Genomic DNA, 11,746 nt, shown 5'->3' on the forward strand with positions numbered 1-11,746 from the left:
AAAATAATGTATTTATATTTTATATGTGATTGAAAGCTATTACAAATATAAAAAAAAAATCATTTGTAATTGTATTGTTTATATTACCATCTTTATATACTTACCAATTAAATGATTTTTCTTTTCTTTTAATTTTGAAAAAACATACATGTATACTACTGTTTTTCAATGTTTGAGTGTAAAAATTAAAATAGTTTATAATCTATTTTTTTTATTAGATTATCACAATTTTTTCACATGTAAAATAGTTTATAATAATTGTAATCTATTTTTTTCCTTAGATTACTATTATTATAAATCATGATTATATTCAGAATTCAGACTTTCGGTTTCTGTTTTCTCACTTTGTCACGAATGACATCTTTTCCTTTTCCTTTTCCTTTTCCTTTTCCTTTTCCTTTTTCTTTTTTTTTTCTTTTTTGCGCCCCACAATTCTCCAATCCAGTGACGTGGCAATTCTTGAGTGCACTGAAGAGAGAGAGAGAGAGAGAGAGGCACCAACCTTATTTTTCGCAATCTTGATTGTGCATAGCATAAAACTTCCATTTCAGATCGATGGATTAGAAATTAGAGATCCCTTTCCTTTTACGTAAATATTACGTGTTTTGGTTCTTAACTGCAACAGCTGTTCTTTTGGGGCAAATGTGGGCCAGGCGGCGGCCCGCGCACTTGTACCTTCTTTATTTATTTTTTGGTTTATTAAAATTAGAGATCTCCGTCCTTGCACGCGTATCTCAACCACTTGAGTCACCACAAGTAATTATTATAAAATAACAAAACAAAATATACATTAACAAACACCTAAAACACGAGGAGCATTCACTACTCTCGCTTTTTATTATTCACCCATGTATTATAATGACCATTTTGCTCGATCCATAGAAATATACGAGTATTTGAAATAGGGTTGTTTTGGTATTTTTATAGTGTATTGGTTATTGCTGATTTGTCTTTTGGTATTTGAATTATGGAGGCAGGATAATTCATTATAGTCAACGATATTCAGGTATTTCAACCTCGATTCTTTTATTAATTATAATTTAGTTGAGGGTAATAATATAACTTAATATTAAATTAATAATTTTATATTTGAAAAGCTATACGAAAGTGTTGTATGGGTGCAGCATGTGATGGTTAAAAACTTAAAATGTGCTTTTGTCATCTCAGTTTATTCCTCGTTAACTTTTATTTTATTATAAATAGCATGTTCTTCAAATATGACCGATGTGTTATTAATTACTATTTTTTTTTATTTCTCTCACCTATCTCGATAAATGCACGATAATTCTCATTGTTACAATTATTTAATATTTATATCTTTTAGTTTTGATTACTGTTTTTTATTCATTTTACCTTAAGTTGAAGTTTTGTTTATTTTCAATTTAATTCTTGATATTTAATTTGTATATATATATATATATATATATATATGACCTCTCAATTTGGTTCTTATATTTTTTTTATTTCTTATTTTATTTCTTTGTTCTTTTGTTAAAGTATTTCATGGCTTTCAATTTTATTCTTCAAATTAAATTTATGATTTTTGTTTTTTCGATGATAAAAATAATTTTAATATGGTCTTTTTTCTTTTTATTCTTTATTGTTCTTCTCGACCCTTTCATCAAAAATAGTAGTTTCCAATTCTATCATTCAAATTGAATTCATGATTTTTATTTTTTCAATAATAATAGTAGTAGTAACAACAAGAACAATGATTGTAATAGTGCTCGTGGTAATGTTAATAATGATGATGATGCTTAAAAACAACAATAATTATAATTATAATGATAGTTATGGTGATGGTAATAACGGTGATGCTGATATTATAGATGATAATAGTAATAATAATGATATAATGACAATAATTATAAAAATAGTAACAAAATAATAATATCATTAATAACAACAATAATTAAATTAATAATGATAACAGTGATGACGACGACGATGATAATAATATAATTAATGACAGTATTAATTCAAATAATATAATAAAAAAATAAGTGATGATAATAATAATAATTGTAGCGGTGGTAACAATATTATCGCTGTTAACACTACAAATAATAATAATAAAAAAAAAGACGAAGAAGAAGAAGAATAATGATGATAATAAAAATACTAATAATAGTTGTTGTGATAATAGTGATAATAAATTATAACAGTAACAATAATAATGATTATGATAATGACTGTTAAAATAATAATAATATTAATAGGAATTTATTACAACAACAACAACAACAGTGTCGGCAATAGTCATGGTGACGATAATATATAATAATAACAATAAAAATTATAATAATCAATAGAAACAACAACAACAACAATTTTGATGATGATAGTGGTCATGATAATATTAGCAATATCGATGGCATTACTTATTAATAACAGTTGTGATAGTGATTTTGATTTTCATTTCATGAATTGTTATTTTTAAAAATTCTCTTTTATAATTAGAGTTTTTTTTATAATTTCATCATTTAATATTTAATCTTTTTGAGAATTGAACTTATTGATTTTTATAGTTTGGGTGCTTTAAATTTAATAACCAGGATCAACTTTAAAAAGTTAATATATTTTTTTAAAAAAATTATAATTATTTTTTTATTTTTAATTGGGTTATCATGTACTGACTTAATCCTAATTAGTGTTTTTACTTATATATATATATATATATATATATTCATTTTCAGTATCTGAACTTTTTTTTTTCAAAAACTATACTATATCTTTTTCATTGAGGCTTATATATCACAAATCAGTAAAAAAATTAAAACAAGTTGAAAAAATAAAATATCCCGTCACAAAACATGACTCTTTTTTTAAAAAAATTATCTACCACGTGTAGGCCATATGCAAGGCATGACAATAAACTCTGATATGAAAAGTCACTCCATGCCTAACCCAACACCTCCAAAGCTAATTCCTATAAACAAACACCTCCAAAGCTATAAGATTTTATGCGTGGATAACAGGATGATCATCTAGAATTAAATGCTTGAAAGAACAAATTGAGAAGTGCTGGACTAAAAAGGGATTCTTAAACTTTGTCTAGCCTCGATTCGGGAACAAAAAATAAATATATGTAACATTTTATCTTGTTATCTGTCTTCTGACCAACGGTTTCTTTTAAGGAAAAATTCCACCTGGCAACGGACCTCTTTGAGAATGGGAAACAGCCATGCAGATTTTCTCTACATAACTTGGCAGGCTGGCAATAGATTCACACCCAACTTATCAGCCCATACAAGGCCGATGGATGCAAGGGGCTAGAGGGCCCTCGACTCTCGAGCGTGGGCCTTTGTAGTGGTGGGCCCTCTCGATAAACAATATCCATTAGTGGAAGCATCAATGACGTCGCTGGTCGGTCCAATTATTATCACGCCAACGAAGGACGGTCGGAAGCAACTTCAATTTCAGGATCATGGAAAATAATGCTTGGCTGAGAATTAAGTTCGTGGGCGGCTCTGGCTACACAACCCTCGCATAGATTTTTCCATTGCTGGGAGACCAAGAAAGACAGCGGTGAAAGACGTGGGACTCACACGTCATCTCATAGCTTGAATCGAAATTCGAAGCCAGACTTTCATGTACATCCCAGCTCACAAGGATACATTTCCTCAGCACATTTAAGTCCAAAAATTAAAACCAATCACTCCTTCATCTGTATAATTGGTGTCCAAATCAAGCTGTTGAGAGGTTCAGCTCTCTTAATAATTAATTATAAAGATTAATAGAGTTTTTTAATGTTAAAATGGAAATAGAGTGCTGGCCAGTACCAACTACAGATTAAGTTGCATTATCCTCCGCCTTGATGATGATATATAAAATATAAATATAAATATAAATTGTTTGATTGATATGGTGGACGGTGATGATATATAAATATCCATGGCATGGATAGCAAATGACTTACTAGATAACTTAATTACGTCTCGTTACATATGAAATAGTTGATATATCTTATTCTAATTTAAAAAATAAAATAAGCTAGAATAGATTTTATTTCGCCGTCCGATAAATTTCATCCAAAATCCAGTCAAAATGTTCAAGTTTGTTTTGGTCAAATAATATTTTTTTTTTTAAAAATTATTATCTAATTTTACAGTATCAATTGTATCTTTTAATCCTATAATTATATTAGACTGATATTTTATGAGGAGTTTTCTGATATATTTTTATATCTCAAGTTAAAATTTTAGAGTAACTGAAGCTTAGAAAGATTTTGTGAGACTATCAAAAGCATTTTCATAATTTTATCCAAATTTATAATTTTATTTCAAAAGATCATTTTTTTGTGTTCTTTTTTATATTATTTTTTTTAAAATTTTATTATTCAACAATAAATTTATTGATAATTGAGTTTTATAATTTATTTTATTTAAAGTTATTATATTCTCATAACTCAGGTCATAGATTTGTAAAATTAATCCAAGTTGATCCAATATATTATCTTCAATCGGAATAGAATTGATAACCTTAATTTATCTCCCTTGCCATTTTTTTTATTTATTTATTTATTAATAGTTAAAGAAATTATCTTGCCTTGTAAAGGTAATGAGGTTTAACTTGCTTGTTTTAGCTCGTTACCTTATCACAAGACATTTGTTTAACCTATGAGCTCGCCATGTATATCTTTCTCGAGCGAAAATGGGGTATCAACACAAGGATAGCTTGAATAAACCAATTATTTAAGAGAATCATATGCTGTTCAATCACATGGAGGTTTAGGCGGTTCCAGGCATTGTATGGGAGGGACTTCCACGAGAAAAAAGGGGGGAAAACACTATTGAAGCTCTTTGCTCTGCCATGAGAAACAAATAATTAATGATATGGATAGCCTCCAATTCCTTTTTAGCAATCTAAGCCTCTATTTTCCAGCAATCTCCTTGCTACGCGGGAGTCCCAGCAAATCTTGGCATTCAGAACAAGTAATCAGACACTACAGATTGGCCTGCAACAATATTGTTTAGAGCACCTCAGGAGTCAGGAGAGGAATATAATAACACCCATGACATCTTTTTAATGCAAAACTTGCTTGAAATACATGGAAGGGCTCCACATTTGGAAGATTACAAGGATCGTGTAGCAATGGTGCACTGCAATACAAAAAACATTTATTCAAGTTGCTCGCGAGACTGTAACATCAGCAATTACCCGAGTAAAAAACACCGACGGGAAAAATCTCCAAACACAGAATACAAAACAAGAATGAAGGAAACAGATGCAATATCATCATCGTTCACAGGACTGGAAAAGGAAATAAGCATCACTATACCACAAGTCCACAACAATACATGAGAACAATCTTGATTTTTATTGAAAAGATTTTTATTATTCAATAAAGTTTATAATGAAGTCATTCATGAAGGAAAATTGACTCACAGTTTTCCTTCTGAGATCAAGTGTACGAGAAAATAATACGTTAACTGTCTTCATAGTACTGAAATATAAAGTACACTCTCCCAGAGGGGGAGAAAAAGAAATAATGAGGATATCAAATAATTAAAAAAATTTCTCCTTGTTCCACCTAATATTTATCCTAATTCTCACTTGGTCAGTCAATGATGAGCATACTTGCAGCTCGTAATTTTTGCTTTCGATTTGCAGCTTGCTTTAGCATCAACTTTGCTTCTCCTAAACTTAAATACACTTGTGTCAGCATAATAAGCTAAGAGCATTGAGGTCTATGCCACCATCTGCTCCTGTTCTATGTAAATCTGCTCCATCCATGGTGGCAGCGATTCACGAACTCCTTTACCAAGACTGTATTGCTTCTCAGCACCAAAAAATGTGCTTCCAGCAGGGGGGGCATCTTTAACCAACGAATTAACCCAAGAAACATCTGGCTCACCAACATGTGAAGCTGTCACGTTAGCAGCTGTTGTCGCAGCAGGATTATTGTTGCTTCGAAATCCAAAGGAAGCAGACTTCTTGAGCTTGTTCAGTTCATCTCCTTGAATGCCCCAATCCAGTTTCCCATTAGGGGAGCTCCAGTCAGGAAGGTTGGAGGGCATCATGGATATAGTGTTAGCAGCTGCAGTGAAGCCAAGACGGTTGGGTACTGCACCACGGTCAATGAAACTCTGGCTCCTCTTTGCAAATGCAGAGGACCTTGAATTCATTACAGCAGCTGCCACTGCGGCAGATGTATCGAACCCATATGAAATAGGGTTCCTAGCTGGAGAAGATGAGAGACTGGCGGCTGGGTAGCTTGAACGAAGTTGGTTCATGTTCTGGCGGATCTGCATCCCATTAGGAGACTGTAACTGAGTTTGTGCGCTAGCATTTAATGAAACTCCCTGCAGCGGCGACATTAGAGAAGAATCGAGAGATCCAAAAACATCATCACGGTTGGTAGGTTTCAAATCCGCAATCCTATTGCTCCAGTGAGATGGTGAGGAGAGACAAGACATCTCATCCCTTAGTTGCTGTTGCTGTTGCTGGAGTTGGCTTGAGTAACTTTCCAGCCCAAGCAATTCCATCTCCAAATTCAAATCTCTAGCACAGAAAGCAGTCTTTAGCCTACTTCCTGGGAGCTGCAAAGCTGGTGGGGTTTGGCTAACTTTGTTCTGCCACAAGCCTCCGCTCTTGGGAGATGAAGAGGCTACAGCCAAGGGAGACATTGGTGGAGTTGATGTCGCAGGCAACGGCAAAGGTGATGATCCAAGGGCCAACGGGCTCAAAGTTGTCATGTCCACTGCACTAGAATTCGACCTCGGTGAAGGCATTGCTGAACCTGTAGAAGCATACACAGGGCGCAGTTCCTCAGGTTTGTGTGCAAAGAAACAAACTTTTCGTGCGCAACCAGTTTCATCCTTGCAAAGCCGGGTTCGATACTGGGCAGGATGAAGCCATGACTCAAAAACACCATGTGCATATTCACAAGAATCACCCTTCTGGCATGTTCCCTTACGAAATTCAGGGCAAGGGACACAGCTGTAAGGGTACTTCATTGGGTCTCTCCTCCTGGCATTCTCTCCTGGATGGACAAACGGGCACTCAGTCCAATCATGAGAGTATGCCCTGGAGCAAGGCTTGACCTTGAAGGAGTACATTCTAAACTCATCGGTGCCATATATTCCATTGTTTATGTCAGGCAATGTCACATCAAGAGGATACTCTTTCTTTTCAGTTCCTTCTTTTGCCAACTGAGGCATTATGATCAGTTTCTCTTCTTCATCTTCACTTAAGTTTTGGCCTTTTAGCAACAACTCAATCAACTTCTTCCTTGAATTGCACATACACTTGGATGAAGTGGAAAATAGATCACCAGGTTTATTTCCGTTAGCATCAGCACTGTTAGGATCAGCAGACGCGTCAAGCAAGAGCTTGACAATCCCAACTGATGAAGCAGCACAGCCAGCAACAGCGCAGTGAAGGGCAGTGACCTTATCCGAGCCACACCCCCTGTTGACGTTGACCTTGCCAGTATCAATAATATACTTCAAAACATGAGTGCTTCCAAACATGGCAGCAATCATAAGGGGTGTCCTCTCTTCGAAACCCATCTTTTTCGACCCAATTCTTTTACCATACCAATAGTTTGCCCCATCTATATCCAAACCCTTCTGTTCAACCTCAGTTTTGAACCCAGCAAGATCATCAGAGGCAGACAATTCGAGCAAAATTGAGCATTCATGCAAGAAATTGTCTTTCTGGCTGTAAGATTTGTCTTCCATGATCGGATTTGAAGAGAAAGAATCACCCTTTGAACCTTTGCACATACCCAAGTCCTGCATCGTTAAAACAAACATGTTAAGTATATCATAATCAAGAATTTAGACTATTGATTAATCAGACCAGGAAAAAAAAAAAGTAAAAAAAAAGACTAAAAATACCAAGTCTTGGAAAACTATTTGCTAGTTCAGATCAGAGAAGCAAGACTAATTATTGATGACAAAGTAGACAACAATTAAACAGTTTCAAACTTTTCTGCTCAACTTCTAATGCTTTTATCCGCGAATTTCCTCTCCAAAAAAACCAGAAGAAAACACAGGCAGAACAAAATCCACCAAAGAACAAAAAAATGACTTACTCTTCTAAGATCACTGTTACTTGCAACAAAACAAAAACATGGAAAAAAAATCATTAAAGAACAGGTCAGATTAAGCAACGCCGGAAACAAAATTTCAAACTTTAACCAAACCCAGGAAACAAAAACACCCTACAGTTCATCAAGAACCAACATAGCTACATCATCATCAAAAATGAAACTAGAAAGTTATTTTTTTTCTGTCTTTCAGAATAACAAGAAACATACCTATGAGCGGTAGTACTTGTGATGGAAAGAGTAAGGGACAGCTAATGAGTTGAAGTCTTGTTAGTTTCTATCGTTTGGTGAAGAGATGAATATAGAGAAGAGTTTTGTTTAGCTCAAATGAGGAGGAGGTGAGCTGCAAAATAAGACCCAGTTGTGGGTTCTATATATGTGGGTTTTCTTCAGGAGGAAGGAGAGAGGAAAGTCGGACTTTTCTTCCGCTCACCTTCTCTCTCTCTCTCTCTCTCTCTCTCTCTCTCTCTCGGGATTATGGTCAAAGTCAAATCTTCAAAGCAGGGCTACTATTTCTCTCACTATCAGGGTTAACAGTTGCTTAATTCTGCTGTTCGGGTTTTGAAATGAAATTCAAATGAAATGTAGATGAGTATTAAATTTTTCGAGTTGATGTGGGACCCGCGTTTCTCTCCTGTGTCTTACCGACTCAACGGGTAGTCCGTCACGTGTGCGCGTGCATTCCAGTACTTAGCTCACGCACGGGACAGTGAGTGTCTTTTTGTAACAGCACCGAAGAAAAACAAGACACTCATCCTAGAGGTTGACCCGTCGTGTATATTCCTCCAATTTCTTTCAAAAATCAATTGGGTGTGTTTTGTTTTACTAGTTGATTCCCCGTCTTTCGCTGGAAGTTAAATAAATTTTTTAAAATAAAAAAAATATTAAAACCATGAAGAATTTTTTTAATTGTATTATTAAATTTAATTTAATAAATCAATTTTAAAATTTTACAATCTAACTTTTATTTATCTTGAGTTTCAAATTAAATTCAGCAAGAGCTAACCCAAATTAAATTGATTAATTTTATAAATTAAAAACTGATAAAAACATTACTTAACTTTTAACAAAACTTTATAATGATAATTTTTTTCACGAAAACTATTGAGACAATGACAAGTTAAATCAATTTTAGTCCTCAAGAAATCGTGTTGTGGATTCTATTGAGTTTAATTTTTTTATATATATAATTTTTTACTATTATATGATAAAAATATATAGTCATAAAATTGAGCACCAACCTAAAATAAAATTTTTTTTTGAGACAATGATAACCTTGAAGAAAGCAAAAAATAAAAAAATAAATTATGTAGTTTATTTCTCAACCAATCTAGTATTGAATGATAAAATTATGAAAAAAAATATTAAAAAATACTGGATTAAATCTCAGTTTCTAGGTAAACCATATCATGGACTCCATTAAGTTTAATAATTTATTTTTTATAAAAATATTTTTTTTAATTATATGATAAAAATATATGATCACAAAATTAAGCACCAACCTAATAAAATAAAAACTTATTTGAAATAGTGATAGCCCTGAGGAAAGCAAAAAAAAAAAATCATGCATTTTATTTATCAACCAATCAAATATTAAAAAATAAAATCATGAAAAAAATATTAAAAATAATTAATGGACCAAAAGCCAAAAAGCATATCCAATCGGTGGGTGAATTTATCAAATCTATAAACCGGGTAATCTGGACTAACACGTCAAATCTTTGAACCAGGTTATGGACTACAATGGTATTGTAATTGTTTTTTCCAAAAATATTTGTTTCTTAACTACATGGTAAATAAATATATGATCACAAAATAAATAACCAACCTAATATTGAGATGCTGTAAACAATTAAGCTACAAATTAAGATCAAAATATTTAACATTACAACATGGATAATTTATCTTGTTGTGTTTAATGGATTTATCTATTAAAATAAATTTGTAATAGAAAAACACAAAAAAAATTATAATAGAAACTGACACATATATAAAATTTATTGAATAGAACAAAATACAAGATTGCATATATGAAAAGTTTTAAAAAATCATAGATGAATTATATCTGCCTCTTTAAAATTAAACACACTCAATATCATTAAAAAAATCATTAGAAACTAATTAAAACAAACCCATAATTTATTTGAAAAAAAATATCTACTAATAAACTATTTAAAAAAAATCAAAAAAGAATCAGGTCAAGTATTGCTGGGCTTGGTAAGCCAGATTGAGTGCCTGACCAAATCAAGCAACGCCCCGTGCGCGAGCCTATATATTGTTTTGTCTGCCCATGCATTAGAAAAAAAAATTAACACGTCGCCTACATTAACAAACAACGTGTTGTCTATTCATCCCTATAATCTGGCTTTTGTGGTGGCTGAAAAAATAAAATCCCTTGTTTTTTACCCCTAAACCCATTTCCAATCCATTGTAGGCTTAAAAACACTCATAAAATATCTTAGAGGCCTTGTTAAACCAATCAATGACCTTGAAAAATGCAAGAGACAGTCCTAAAACCTGAAATCTATCCAAAATAAAAATAAAACTTTCCAAGCTCATATATGATTTTTAGGTGTTTCCAATGTAAAAAAAAAAAACTAATCTTAGCTTCATTCATCATGTGTAACCATTTGAAACAAAAATATAACTGTTTTGATAGCTAGATTCCTTACCAACAAACATTTTCTTTTTTTAAGTTGAAATTCGATGACCTTCTCAAATCAAAAAATGATTGAAAAATAAGAAATAAAGCTTGGTATCAAAATTAAATTTTGTAAAATTTAAGAGATTGTTCACCTAATAGCTAAAAAAGATAGGAGACTCAAATAAATTGTTGATAGAAATTTTCAATCCGCCACCTATATTACTTGCTCGTTCCGCTTTAATCTCTTTTCTTTTAGTTCAATCCTCCCTTAATATATATATATATATATATATATATATATATATATATATATATATATATATATATATATATATCAATTGAGCTCTAATTTGGCCTCAAAATAACTGAATTAGTTTTTTTTAGCTGAAAGAATATTAAATTAATGATTCTAAAAAACATAAAAACAATTTTCACCTTTTAATTTAAAATTTCACATATCATCGTATCTGAGTCCCATCAAACAGAAGAAGACAGAGAAGATTTAATAGGATTACACACAGAAAAACCATTAATAAGACTTCATTGAAGTCAGTAAAAAATCAAACATAATTTTTTAAAAATATCTATATTATCCGAAAATAAGATTTAAAATTCCCACCGCATGTAAAGTAGAGATTTTTCAATCATCTGTACAGAGACTACGAGGAGCCTTTTAGCTGACTATTGTCATATTAATTTCAACATGAAGTTACAGCAAACCTTAATCAACACAATTGCAAATTTCATGGGCAAAATAACATTACTTGTGTAAATATAAAAATAAAAGCTTAATTGATTAAATCTCGAATTTGTTTTTCAATGATTATGGATTTACATCTTTTTAAAATCACTAAAAATTTATATAATTATTAATTTTAAAACACCTAAAATTAATAAAAATAAGCAAGCTGAGACGAATATCAATATTAATAATAATAAAAAAGATGTGATTTTCTCTGCATTCCACCTCGGCTGGCTGGCAGGCAGGCAGGAAGAGGAAAGGAGAGACGAGGCGAGCACGTTGAAGCAAACAATATTGGATGCGA

General features: G+C 32.0%; 1 protein-coding gene across 1 annotated transcript; it reads right to left on the reverse strand.

Annotated features, from left to right (window-relative positions):
- Window positions 1–5,411: 5,411 nt before the first annotated feature.
- Window positions 5,412–8,540, reverse strand: LOC133704819 (zinc finger CCCH domain-containing protein 29-like). The gene is made up of 2 exons (XM_062129830.1): window positions 8,267–8,540; window positions 5,412–7,739 (listed from the first exon to the last, which is right to left on the reverse strand). Exon 2 carries the CDS (start codon window positions 7,728–7,730, stop codon window positions 5,691–5,693), a length of 2,040 nt encoding a protein of 679 aa, XP_061985814.1. The 5' UTR covers window positions 7,731–7,739; window positions 8,267–8,540; the 3' UTR covers window positions 5,412–5,690.
- Between the last annotated feature and the right edge of the window lie 3,206 nt (window positions 8,541–11,746).

Source organism: Populus nigra, chromosome 10 (assembly GCF_951802175.1).
Source record: "Populus nigra chromosome 10, ddPopNigr1.1, whole genome shotgun sequence".
In the NCBI taxonomy this organism is placed as follows: Eukaryota; Viridiplantae; Streptophyta; class Magnoliopsida; order Malpighiales; family Salicaceae; genus Populus; species Populus nigra.